Genomic DNA, 14,323 nt, shown 5'->3' with positions numbered 1-14,323 from the left:
CTGCCCTGTTCTGCCAGAGTGGCCGGACTGCCCTGTTCTGCCAGAGTGGCCGGACTGCCCTGTTCTGCCAGAGTGGCCGGACTGCCCTGTTCTGCCAGAGTGGCCGGACTGCCCTGTTCTGCCAGAGTGGCCGGACTGCCCTGTTCTGCCAGAGTGGCCGGACTGCCCTGTTCTGCCAGAGTGGCCGGACTGCCCTGTTCTGCCAGAGGTGCCCGCCTGCCCTGATCTGCCAGGGTGCCCGGCCTGTCAGGATCAGCCCGAGTGGTCCTCCTGCCCTCCGGTCCAGCCCGAGTGGTCCTCCTGCCCTCCGGTCCAGCCCGAGTGGTCCTCCTGCCCTCCGGTCCAGCCCGAGTGGTCCTCCTGCCCTCCGGTCCAGCCCGAGTGGTCCTCCTGCCCTCCGGTCCAGCCCGAGTGGTCCTCCTGCCCTCCGGTCCAGCCCGAGTGGCCCTCCTGCTCCCCGGCCCAGCCCGAGGGGCCCTCCTGCTCCCCGGCCCAGCCCGAGGGGCCCTCCTGCTCCCCGGCCCAGCCCGAGGGGCCCTCCTGCCCCCGGCCCAGCCCGAGGGGGCCCTCCTGCCCCCGGCCCAGCCCGAGGGGCCCTCCTGTCCCCCGGCCCAGCCCGAGGGGCCCTCCTGTCCTCCGGCCCGGCTCGAGGGGTCCGTCTGCCTGGCGCAGCTATCGGCTCCACCGAAGTGGGCGACGCCGAGGGTGGAGCAGGGTCCACGTCCTGCACCGGAGCCACCTCCAGGATAGGTGGGTTGGGGAGGGAGGGTGTAGCACAGTGCCGTCGTTGACGGCAGCCACCCTCCCTTCCCTCCCTTATTGTTTAGGGGTATTGCTTTTTGGTTTTGTTGGGGTAATGGGGATTTTTTGTGTTTTCTTTTAAGGTGCATTCCGGGGTCTGCACCTTTAGGGGGAATGTCACGTCCTGACCAATATTTAGGTATTATTTCTATTATATTTGGTCAGGACGTGGCAGAGGTATATTTGTTTTGTATTATGGGGTTTTGTGTGTGGTGTAGTGGGGTGTATTAGTTTGGTATAGGTTCTAGGTTTGTTTTTCTATGTGTAGTTTTGGGTGCTGGACTCTCAATTGGAGGCAGGTGTTTCTAGTTGCCTCTGATTGGGAGTCCCATAAGTAGGTGTGTGTTTGTTTGGTTTTCGTGGGTAGTTGTTTTTGCACTGCGTGTTGTGTGCCTGCAAAACTGTTCCTGTCGTATATATTGTTTGAATTGTTAAGTGGATGCTCTACTCCTTTATTTTAATTAAAGATGAGTATTCACATACCTGCTGCGCCTTGGTCCATTTCTACAGAAGACAGCCGTTACACAGAATCTCATCTACAGATGTAGGATCTTAATGTGAGCCAGTTTGCTATAGCAGTAAAACTATCCTGTAGCAACAGGAAATGTCAATTATTAAGTGGATTATAATACATGGATATTTTTTGTAGGGGTTACGGGATGCTTGGGTAGTTTTAAATCAGCCTGGTAGAGTTTGAGGTTATTTATTATTATTTTGAACCCAGACAGAGGAGAACAGAGAGCAGTGTAATGGTGCAGTGAGGATCTTGTGTGGCTGGCAGTGGCATGCCTCTCTGTGCAGGTAAAAGAATGCATCACCCTTCCTTCTGTTCAAAAAGCCCCTCTGAGTCTGACAATAACAAAACAGGGCTATAAACATACTGGGCTGCCTGCCCGCGTTGTAGCTTTGCAGAGTGTGTGTGTGTGTGTGTGTGTGTGTGTGTGTGTGTGTGTGTGTGTGTGTGTGTGTGTGTGTGTGTGTGTGTGTGTCTGAGCGTGTGCGCGTGTTCCAGCTTGTCTGTGCCTGCCTGTGTGTATAAACTGTGTGGTTCCGACTGTGAAGCATGGAGGAGGAGGTGTTATGGTGTGGATGTGCTTTGCTGGTGACACTGTCAGTGATTTATTTAGAATTCAAGGCACACTTAACCAGCATGGATACCTCAGCATTCTGCAGCAATACCCCTTCCAATCTGGTTTGCGCTTAGTGGGACTATCATTTGTTTTTCATCAGGACAATGACCCAAAACACATCTCCAGGCTCAAGGAGAGTGACGGAGTGCTGCATCAGATGATCTGGCATCCACAATCACCCGACCTCATCCCAATTGAGATGGTTTGTGATGAGTTGGACGCAGAGTGAAGGAAAAGCAGCCAACAAGTGATCAGCATATGTGGGAACTCCTTCAAGACTGTTGGAAAAGCATTCCTCATGAATCTGGTTGAGAGAATGCCAAGAGTGTGCAAAGCTGTCATCAAGGCAAAGGGTGGCTACTTTGAAGAATCTCAAATATAAAATACATTTTGATTTGTTTAACACTTTTTTTGGTTACTACATGATTCCATATGTTATTTCATAGTTTTGATGTCTTCACTATTATTCTACAATGTAGAAAACAGTAAAAATAAAGAAAACCCTTGAATGAGTAGGTGTGTCCAAACCTTTGAGCTCACATCATGGAAGACAAACCTACAGCTATAGTACACTATAGTTACTGATGTATCCTGAGGCTATGTGAGATAGTGGGTGTCCCGCTGCTTTATGAGAAGCACGGGAATGTCCATTTGAAACATGCATCCAATTAGCTGTTGTGATTTATTTCTTCCTCTCCTCCCTCTGGGTTTGAATATTGTGTGATTGAGACGTGTGTGCCTGTTCACTAAGTTCACTAACTAGGCTCTGATGCTCTCCAAAGATTCATTGTACCTCTGGGGTTGAGTGTGGCCATTACTTTATTTGTGGCCTCATAGTGTTTTGTACTAGTTTTTTGTTTTTGACAGAACCCCTCTCCAAAAAATAGGGCTTCTGCTTGAGTTTCAGTGAGACACTGCTGAACAAGGCAGGAATGTCCATTGCAAACTAGTTTACCAGCAATTGTCTTCAAATCTGGACCTTTCAACTATGGTGCCTCACTGACAGCAGGGACATGGTGTATAGATTCTGTGACAGTGAGTGTTGGTGTGTATGATGAGTGTGAGTCTGAAGAGTTCATCTCTTGTGTGATGTTGAGATCTGAAGAGTAAGTCTTTTGTTTGATAAGATCTGAAGAGTAAGTCTGTTGTTTGATGTTAAGATCTGAAGAGTAAGTCTGTTGTTTGATGCTGAGGGCTGAAGAGTAAGTCTGTTGTTTGATGTTAAGATCTGAAGAGTAAGTGTGTTGTTTGATGCTGAGGGCTGAAGAGTAAGTCTGTTGTTTGATGTTAAGATCTGAAGAGTAAGTCTGTTGTTTGATGTTAAGATCTGAAGAGTAAGTCTGTTGTTTGATGTTGAGGGCTGAAGAGTTAGTCTCTGTTGTGTGTTATTGAGGTCGGAAGCGTTAATCTGTCATGTATCTTTCCTTAATGTGTGTTTCCCTCTACTCTGCAGGGTTCGGCGGACTCCTACACCAGCCGTCCATCAGACTCCGATGTTTCCCTGGAGGAGGATAAGGAGGCAGTGCGACGAGAGGCAGAGCGGCAGGCTCAGGCACAGCTCGAGAAGGCCAAGGTACTACACTCTCTCTCTCTATCTCTCATCAGTAGCCCCTCACATGCCTTTGAGCCCCTCTATCTGACTGCACAGCTCTAATCATCTCTACAGGCTGTTCCCAAAACACACTCTGACAGCAAACCAACACTGTCTGTCTGCCCTCCATCACCTCAGAGCAATACCAAGGAGTCAGTGATACACTGGAGTCAGCAAAACGGAGTAAAACACAGAGGGAGAGCGAGTGACAGAGGGAGAGTGAAAATGATAGTGTTAAAGAGAGAGGGCTCTGGTTAAAAGTACTGCACTATAGGGAATGAGGCTCAATCTCAGACATAACCCCAGATTCAAACCAAGGCGGACCTCTCTTTTCCTCTGTAAAAATACCCCCAACAATCAATCAATGTCACCCAATTACGTACAATATGAATGTAAAATATTCAATTGTCTGGACTTCAGAAAACTGTCCTCATTATCTATTGCATTATGCATAGGCAGTGCTGAAATGGCCATATGGCTCTGCTCATTTATGAAACCAAAAAAATAAATTGCTGGATTGATGAAGGTTAAGGGGACCTTACCTTGACACATTTTACGGGTTCCTACTTCACAGCTAGCACATTGTGCCCGCTCTGTGCAGGGTGAAATGATACGAGAATCTTTATTTATGTTGCGAGATCCACCGTTGCATGCTTATGCAATGACGGTGCCAGATTACAAGCTACAAGGTGGGCACAGCAACACACAGAGCAGGTGTCTAATAACACTGTCAGTACAGGCACAGAGAAGGCTTCAGGTTATTAGCCAATGAAATATGCATAAAATAGAGTCATGTTGACAGAGAGAGAGAGAGAGAGAAAGACAAGGAAGAGAGAGAGAGAGAAAGAGAGAGAGAGGTCTCTGTGGTGTTAATTGGCCGTCAACCACAGCACAACCTGCCAGGGTTCCCAGTTAAAGATCTGGCTCCTCTTAAACCTGCTATCTCGCTTTCTCTTTTCCGTCGGTCCACTCTTTATTCCACTCTCTTCCTCTTTTCTTTCTCTTTCCCTATTATTTTTCCTATACCCTCACTCGCTCTTCTCCAACCCCTCATTCTCTCACCGGCCTTTCCTCCCTCTATCCTATTCTCTCCCTCTTCATCCCTGTCTCTCTTTCTCTCCCCTCACTCACTCTCACCAGCCTTCTTTCTCTTCCCCTCCCTTCCTTTCTCCCACCCTCCCTCTAGCTGCGGTCAATACTGCATGCCTAATGAAGGTCTTCCTGTGTTACATAAAGGAGAGGAGAGGAACAGGGTGATGGACAGGAGAGGAGCGATGAGAGGAACAGGAGGATGGACAGGAGATGAGGACAGGAGAGCAACAGGGGGATGGATAGGAGAGGAGATGAGGAGAGGAACAGGGGGATGACAGGAGAGGAGAAGAACTGGGGGATGGACAGGAGAGGAGCGATGAGGAGAGCAACAAGGGGATGGATGGGAGGGGAGAGATGAGGAGAGGGGAGGGGAGGAACAGGAGGATGGACAGGAGAGGAGATGAGGAGAGGAACAGGGGGATGACAGGAGAGGAACATGGGGATGGACAGGAGAGGAGATAAAGAGAGGAACAGGGGAATGACAGGAAAGGAACAGGGGGATGACAGGAGAGGAACAGGGGGATGGACAGGAGAGGAACATGGGGATGGACAGGAAAGGAACAGGGGGATGACAGGAGAGGAACATGGGGATGGACAGGAAAGGAACAGGGGGATGACAGGAGAGGAACAGGGGGATGGACAGGAAAGGAACAGGGGGATGACAGGAGAGGAACATGGGGATGGACAGGAAAGGAACAGGGGGATGACAGGAGAGGAACAGGGGGATGGACAGGAGAGGAGAGGAACAGGGGGATGACAGGAGAGGAACAGGGGGATGGACAGGAGAGGAGAGGAACAGGGGGATGGACAGGAAAGGAACAGGGGGATGACAGGAGAGGAACAGGGGGATGGACAGGAGAGGAGAGGAACAGGGGGATGGACAGGAGAGGAACAGGGGGATGACAGGAGAGGAACAAGGGGATGACAGGAGAGGAACAGCGGGATGGACAGGAGATGAGAGGAACAGGGGGATGGATAGGAGGGGAGAGGAACAGGGAGATGCACACAGGTATCTGTATTAAAAGAAAGATTCACACATTTTGAATGCTATATCGTTTTTGTGCATCTCTGAACGATATTCCATCGATTTCCGGGGTCATTTCATGTTTTCATGTGTATCTGAGCTGTTGCTGCTCAAGCAGGCAGAAATACAGCTGGTAGAAAGAGTTTTGCATCATATGATTGGGCTAGCATGGGCTACTGACATCACAGACCAGGTAATTGATCCCTGCATGGAGAGAAGCAGTGGAGCATGAGGAAGGTAGTCCCAGTTCTCCAGACCACACAGGCACACACTCCTTGACTGTGTTCTAAATGGTACTTCATTCCATTTTATAGTGTGCTACTTTCACCAGGACCAAAAGTAGTGCATATATAGGGAACAGGGTGCCATTTGGGAAAAAAACATGTTTGTTACTGGGGAAAAACCCATTTACAGATCAAGATAAAACTGGGCAATCAGTCTAATGGTGCTCATTAATGGTAGATGGTCCCATCATGGACGTCACCAGGACATGGCTTTCGGGGCACTATTCCCTAATGATTTTGGGTCAGCCCTGAATCTTTTGCGCTGCTGCAATGGTGTAAAAACGAATTGTAGTTACTGAATGCGCCACTTAGTTCATAGAGCTGTGGTTACGTGAAACTCCCGAAGTAGGGTAAGGTGCTGCCGGTGCGCAGCAGAGCGACGCTCCGCCACTTTTCATAATGGTGCTATGTCTCGCAAGATCACTTAATGATGAATTAGTATTCTACGTAACAAACCGAATATAATAGCATGATAATGTCTGGGTACTGTTATACCAAAAACCCCATGTCAATATGAAAATGGTGCTCCGGTAGCCTACCTAAAAAAACATTAAGCAGTTGCCATGTGCGGTCAACTGATATTTCGAGCACCGTTTTAATTGGGACAGCTTCAATGTGCTGCTTTGAGACAAGCATGGGAACTCATATTTCTGTTTTCACTGAATCTCCGCTTGGATGTTTGGTCACAATTAGACTGGGAACTGTTATCTAAGTTGAGGTGAGTGCTCATGATCATTAGTCTAGCAATTGACAGCAATACAGATTTTCTCTACACACACACACACACACACACACACACACACACACACACACACACACACACACACACACACATTATGCCTATAGCTTACCTGATAAGCTTCCCTGATGTTTTCCTGAACTTTCGAATACTTTTATGATGCATTTCGGTCATTTAGTCTACTTTTGCGAATACACATTTTGTGCGCTTTTCCCATAGACTATTCAAGTCATTTGACAAATTAGTTTCATTGTTTAAAAAGTTCATAAGGCCTACATTGTTTCAATAACAATATAGCTCAAACCACTATTGGCTTCATTGATTTAGTGAATTTATTCTTTTGTAATTGTAGGCTAGGCTACTTGCGGATAGATTATTTTAAATAATTGTAACAGTAGGCCTACCTACACAACCTCATATGGGGTTACTGACCACAATCGATTTAATGAATAATAAAGAAGTGTTGATTCATTTATTTGGCCTTGGAACATGGAAGAAAACATAGCGCTGCAGGAAGGGGTGCAGATAAATTGAAATACATTTGCCAAATTACCTAACTACTCCTTTCTCTGTAAAAATAAATGAAATCATTGAAAATACTACACCAGCAGAATTTAGCCACAGAGGAACACTAGCTTATTATTACAAATTGCTGTAGAGTCGGGAATCCCGCAATTGGGCAGCAAATATAAAACAGCTGATTGTTGAGTTGTGGCTGTCAATAAACAGCAGGCAGCAGCTAGAAGGTATTTCGCAATATTTCAAAACACAAAGGCTGGAAAAATCTGCTAGAATAAGTGAGTGCCACTGGGAAGATGGTAGACTAAAATTTCCTCCTCATATTGTAGGCCTAAAAGCTGTGTAGCCACTGTTTTCATTGGCCTATGCTATTGGTTGCGTTTAAGACATGGGGTCGTTCGTTTTATTGATCTCAGTATGTACATGTCAGAGTAGCTTGTCATTTGGATCATTTGTGTGGTAGAAATAAATATCCTTGTAATGTCTCCAGTCATGTAAAATGACGTAGAATTGCAGGAAATGACTTTAGATAAGGCACTTATTTTCTTGGACCCACAAACCCCCCAGCCCCTGGTCTTCAAGACTGAGCCCCGAATGTTACCAAACCCTGGTGACGGCCCTGGGTCCCATTAGCTAGGTGAAGGCTGAAGGTGACTGGGAAGAATTACACTCCCTCCTCCAAGTGTTCTTGATGCCCCCTTTTCTTGGCGGAGGATTCTTACCTAACAGTCGTTGCAACATCTATGGGTTTTAATACAGGCTTAGTGCTTTCCAGGGCCATTTGTATGGCTTCTTCAACACAGGGAAGGACTGGGACCAGAAATGAGTCTGGGCATTACAGATGTAGGATCTTAATTGGGTCGCCCTGTTGCAGGAGAACTATTTAAAATGTGTAGTGTATTTGAGGCTTAAAAAGGCTTCTGAAGTTTGTAATTTCCACTTTTAAATTTCCCTTAAGAAAAATGTATCAACCCTTGCAAAAATGTCCAGTAATTATAATACACATAATAATTCACATTTCCTGTTGCTGCAGGATTATTTTGTAGCAAACTGGCTCAAATTATGATCCAACATCTGTACACACCATGCAGGCCCCAATTATTAGCAAATTAATTATCATTCTATGCAAAGAAACTACATTTAGTCAGTTACACTGTGCTATAGATTGACCAGCCCTTCTGGGATTTTCCCAAACTGCACAATGGCTAGTCAGATTTTGCTTTATCATTCCTTTGGTGTTTGCATAACATTTTTTCAAGGTTTTACTTTGGGTTTATGCTGTATGAATCTCTGATATTTTTTTGACTAGTGGTAGGCTAAGCCATCCATTTCCCACTCCAACTCCCCTTCCCTCTACCTTTCATCTTCAGGTAAACATTTAGCAAAGGGCCAGTGGAGATTAATGTGGGTTGTATCATTGTGCATTTGGCTTGGCTCTCCGTCGACCGCCAGTGGCCGAGGGGCTTGTCATGCTTTCACAGGCAGAGGAAATGTAATCCGGATAGGGCCATGTCCATGTTACCAACTGCCGCTACCGTTGCCACGGCCAGACTCAGCACAGATTACTATAATGTCCAATAACATTTTATGTAATTCTCCAAACAAGTTATAAAAAAGGATATTCTTTAAGGCCACGGTCAGGTTACGATTTTTTCTCTGTCTCTTTTCTGTTGTCAGTGACCTATGTTTTAAGTCTTTATGTTCTAAATTCATTTTTGCAGAAAGTGTAATGCCTTACTACGGTGGGGTTGGATTTGCACGACATGTTGCTGTCTCTTAGAAAGTTTGGGGGGGGGATTTGACCTCGTTGCATTCTCTTGCATTGGATCGATCTCTCTCTGTCTTAAAGCGGTTATGTCAGGCCCTAGGAGGGAAAACATTTTATTCAGTTTGTTTTATTCAGATGGACTGGCATTGCATCCCAAATCTCACCCTATTCCCTATACTTTTGGCCCTATGAGCCCTGATCAAAAGAAGTGCACTAAAAAGGGAATAGGATGCCATTTGGGACACACCCTGGATGAATGGCGGTCCCAGAGGGGAAAAGTCATAAATGATTTCATGTTGGGACACATTGATCCAGCCATTGTACAGATTATATTTACCGATCATTCGCACAAGTACAGTTGGCTCATTGTTAGTCAGAAGGAAACACAAGACAAAAACAAAGCTTAGTTATGAAACTGTCTAATCACTCCAAGGCTCCAACCCTAGTTGATCTTTTTGCTCATACAGTATGTTGGTTATGTCACTAACTCATGTTGTGTTGCTTTTCTCCAATTGATTGTCATCCAGGCTGTGAATCTCTATCACCCTGCTATAGCAGGGTGATAGAGGAAGGGGCAGAGAATCTCTACATCCCAAATGGCACTCTATTCCCTATCTAGTGCACTACTTTTGACCAGACTCTCGTCAAAAGTAACACACTATATAGGGAATAGGGTGTCATTTGGAACGCAACCGGCACATCAGCATGGTCATTGATAAAGAAATAAGTGAGTGTGCGTGAGTCACAACCTGCCTGCCAGGCAGCATCTCTGACTGCAGTTATTTTTACACCTCACACAATGGGGGAGAAAATAGCCCCGCGAATAGCACAACTCTCTTCTCAGCTATAAAAAACATCATGCAGAATTACATTCAGGGAACGAACGCTGCCGTCTCCCGATTCCGTGGAATTCAGCTTTGTCTCCTGATGAAGACTTATGTGAAGTGGAAATGTTGTGTACTGTATTTGAGTGCAGGAATAAAGCACTGCAGAGCAGCAAAATTATGTGTACAGTCCTCTCATTTCTAGTGTATATCTCAGTAGAACTTTTTTGTCCAGCACTGGTATTCTCAAGTTTAGGATGTGCATATCACCCTTCTTTTCTATAATTGATTCCTCAACTCCTTGCACATTGACTTCCGGTGTCGACTCCCATTTCTAAATGTTAAGATTGGATTCCGCTAGGAATCGACTCCTAAGATTCAGTAGTTTTGGAACTGAGGAGACGAATTAGTTGTCGTACTTCTGAGAACGCAAACACTTGCAACTTTCATAGCAAGCTAGCGAGGGACGGAGAGAGAGGGAAGGAGCACAGTATAGGCAGGTCCGCCAACAGACAGACAGTCTGAACCCGTGCACTATGCCTATCTGTATCTGAATGCTGTATCTTGTAATTTCTTTGCTTGCAATGTCTCTCAACTTCAATTAATAGGCTAGGATATTGAGATGAGCGAGATGCAACACTTCTTTCTCACACAGTCACACACAGTATGTACGCATGTGCACAGGTTCACTTCAGCTTGGTAGCCAGGGCACCAAAACAGCAGAGAAGTGGAGCCTCGCGCTTCAACACTCTTAGTTGTTGAGGAACTCGACCCACTTTTACCCACAAATTGACCCACTAACATAATTTTTCAGTTAGGGATTTTTTTCTTAAAGTTAAGGATCCCAATTTACTTTAATCGTTAATCGATATGCACACCCATAAGTATCATGTCTTGTGTAACCAAAACTTTTAACCTCTCCGTTTTCTTTCTTTGGCAGACTAAACCAGTTGCGTTTGCTGTCCGCACAAATGTCAACTACTGCGCCACCAATGATGATGGCGTCCCCGTGCCGGGCATGGCCATCTCCTTTGAAGCTAAAGACTTCCTCCACGTCAAAGAGGTCAGGGGTCAAAGTAATATCACATGATGATGTGGTGGAGAAGGATGATGATGATGATTATGATGATGGCGATAACAATGATGACAATGAGGAGGAGGGTGGGGTTAAATATGATTGATAAAGGTGGTGATGATGATGATAACAATGATGACGATAACCATGATGACAATAACAATGATAACAATGATGTTGGTGATGATGAGCAAAAGAAGAAGGCTGATTTATTAACCCCTTACATCTGTCCCACTGTTGTAGAAATTTAATAATGACTGGTGGATAGGTCGTCTGGTGAAGGAAGGCTGTGAAATCGGTTTCATCCCCAGTCCTGTGAAGATCGAGAACACTCGGGTACAACACGAGCAGAGAGCCAAACAGGGCAAGTTCCACTCCAGGTAGCTACCAGCCCCCTCGCTCATTGAAATCATCACGGAAACGAACATGCACCTCACCCAATCATGATGCTGCCATGGAGCCAACACTTGACAGGACTCAAGTAGAAGTAATTGCCTGACAAGCAGGTTATAGATGAAATTGTCCGCATGGACAAGTACAGAAAAATCATGAAAAAATCACAATATCAAGCAATTAAGCTACTTCTATGAGAATTGTATCAGAGATTGGGAGGTAAATTACGCACTTACCTCCCAATCTCTGCAGAGCGCATTGGGGTATAATTATTGTAGGCCTGCTCTGACAGGCCCGAGCGGTATTTCAATCATGCAGTCGCCAGATGCGTTTTTGAGATCAAAGTGAGCCTAGCTGCATTTGCACATTTATTGATATTCATTGTTAGTTAGAGAGTTATTTGCACAGTTATAGCCCATTTTTGGTCAGCACTGAAGTCCTGGAAAAGTCATGGTGTGTGCATCACCTGTTTACCAGTGGGCCATTGTCAAAGGAGAGGGAGAGCGAGAGACATTGCGCAGCAGGTAAAATAACAGACTAACTATTTCGCTATTGGAATGTATTAATGTCATTGTCATGTCCAATGTCCTAAAATAAATTTCCACCGACACTCGTGTAGGCTATAACCGCAAATGGCCAACACGCAGTTGATATACCATACATGGCCAAAAGTATGTGGACACCCCTTCAATTTAGTGGATTCGGCTATTTCAGCCACACCCATTGCTGACAGGTGTATACAATGAGCACAAAGCCAGGCAATCTCCATAGCCAAACATTGGCAGTAGAATGGCCCGTACTGAAGAGCTCAGTGACTTTCAAAGTGGCACCGTCATAGGATGCCAGCTTTCCAACAAGTCAGTTGGTCAAATGTATGCCCTGCTAGAGCTGCCCCGGTCAACTGTAAGTGCTGACATTGTGAAGTGGAAACATCTAGGAGCAACAATGGCTCAGCCGCGAAGTGATAGGCCACGCAAGCTCACAGAATGGTACCGCTGAGGCTGATGTGCGTAAACATCGTCTGTTCTCAGTTGCAACACTCACTTCCGAGCTCCAAACTGCCTCTGGAAGCAACGTCAGCACAAGAACTGTTCGCCGGAAGCTTCATGAAATGGGTTTCCATGGCCGAGCATTCGCACACAAGACTAAAATCGACATGCTCAATGCCATGCGTCGGTTGGAGTGGTGTAAAGCTTTTCGCCATTGGACTCTGGAGCAGTGGAAACACGTTCTCTGGAGTGATGAATCACGCTTCACCATCTGGCAGTCCAATGGACGAATCTGGGTTTGGTGGATGCCAGGAGAACGCTACCTGTTGCAATGCATAGTGCCAACTAAAGTTTGGTGGAGGATAAACAATGGTCTGGGGCTGTTTTTCATGGTTCAGGCTAGGCCCCTTAGTTCCAGTGAAGGGAAATCTTAATGCTAAAGCATAAAATTATATTTTAAATGATTCTGTGCTTACAACTTTGTGGCAACAGTTTGGGGAAGGCCCTTTCCTGTTTCAGCATGACAATGCCCCCGTGCACAAAGTGAGGTCCATACAGAAATGGTTTGTCAAGATCGGTGTGGAAGAACTAGACTGGCCTGCACAGAGCCCTGACCTCAACCCCATCGGGATGAATTGGAACGCCAACTGCGAGCCAGGCCTAATCCCCCAACATCAGTGCCCGACCTCACTAATTCTCCTGTGGCTGAACGGAAGCAAGCCCCTGCAGCAATGTTCCAACATCTGTGGAAACCCTGCCCAGAAGAATGGAGGCTGTTATAGCAGCAAAGGGGGACCAACTCCATATTAATTCCCATAATTTTGGAATGAGATGTTCGATGCGCAAGTGTCCGCATACTTTGTAGGTGTGCAGTTGATGAAACCAATGCCGAATACCCCGGTTGTAAAACAGTCTCTCAAGCACTCAAAATAGTCTAGGATTCGCCTCTATTCAATACTGGCCATGTCATTCTGACAAAGTATTTTTTTTTAAAGAATAGCCTAATTGACAAGTAGCCTAACTCCTATGCTGTCAATATCTGTAACGGCTGTCTGGAAGAGGGAACCAAGGTGCAGCAGAGGATGTGTTCATCATTAGAATTTTAATTCAAAAAACAAGAGAACACTACAAAATGAACAAAATGACAGCAAACAGTCCTGTTAGGAAAATACTCAAAATAGAAACAATTACCCACAAACCCCAGTGACAAACAACTCCTACATATATGACTCCCAATCAGGAACAACGATTCCCAGCTGTTCCTGATCAGGAGTCACAAGACACACACACAAGACTGCCACGTCCTGACCCCCAAACTACTACACCAGCTCCATCTGCTGGTCAGGACGTGACAATATCTCCCTGGCCTGAACACTGAATATGTTAGCCTTACAAATAGAAAAACATCTTAGTTAGCTACCTCACCGACCTTAGCCATCTGATCCCTGGTTCAGTGAGTGAGGGAATTATTTTATAAAGACATAAAAAGTATTTGGTGATAGTTGTAATGTTTCAGGGTGGCCAACCTTCCTCCTGGAGAGTCCAGGAGAGCTACTTTAGGCTTTTGCTCCAGTCCTGCATGAACACAGCACATTGTAAAAAATCAGCTGCTCAACAGGACCTTGATAAGCTGACTCTGGTGTGTTTGAGCAGGGTTGGCTCAAAAGTCTGCACACCCAGTAGCTCTCCAGATAACGGACCACATGTGTCTTTATACAGTAGCCTATCAGTGAAGTATTTTATTTTGTGGGGGGGTTAAGTGCCTTGCTCAAGGCCACAACGGCAGGAGATGTAATACATGGGATCAGAAACCAGCAGCCTTCCATTCCATACCAGTGACAATAATGAATGTATATTGTGAAGTGGTTCCTTGCATCATAGAACACCATTTTCAGTCACTGTTTGGCCCATGGTATTAAAGACCATACAAGTGACTTCAGCTTTCGGACAAGTAAAAAATCAGTCCTATTTGTCCGAAAGACAAGTGGCTAAAAAAGTTAATGTCAAGCCCTGCTTGAGATATCCCACACTATCAACTAGCAACACCTCAAATATGCTGATATGAATGATATACTGATATGAATGATATACTGA

General features: G+C 45.7%; 1 protein-coding gene across 7 annotated transcripts in view; it reads left to right on the top strand.

Moving 5' to 3' along the window:
• Positions 1-14,323, top strand: part of LOC106578706 (voltage-dependent L-type calcium channel subunit beta-2) — a 161,394-nt gene that overhangs the window by 121,040 nt on the left and 26,031 nt on the right. For all 7 annotated transcript variants that reach the window (XM_014157825.2, XM_014157831.2, XM_014157824.2 and 4 more), the window contains 3 exons: positions 3,385-3,504; positions 10,713-10,835; positions 11,091-11,227. In XM_014157825.2, the coding sequence (XP_014013300.1) occupies positions 3,385-3,504; positions 10,713-10,835; positions 11,091-11,227 (380 nt within the window). The remainder of the gene's footprint in view (positions 1-3,384; positions 3,505-10,712; positions 10,836-11,090; positions 11,228-14,323) is intronic.

The sequence above is a fragment of the Salmo salar genome, chromosome ssa19, assembly GCF_905237065.1.
Source record: "Salmo salar chromosome ssa19, Ssal_v3.1, whole genome shotgun sequence".
NCBI classification, from domain to species: domain Eukaryota; kingdom Metazoa; phylum Chordata; class Actinopteri; order Salmoniformes; family Salmonidae; genus Salmo; species Salmo salar.
The sequence above is the reverse complement of the archived record's forward strand: the minus strand, read 5'-3'. Positions and strand labels throughout refer to the sequence as shown.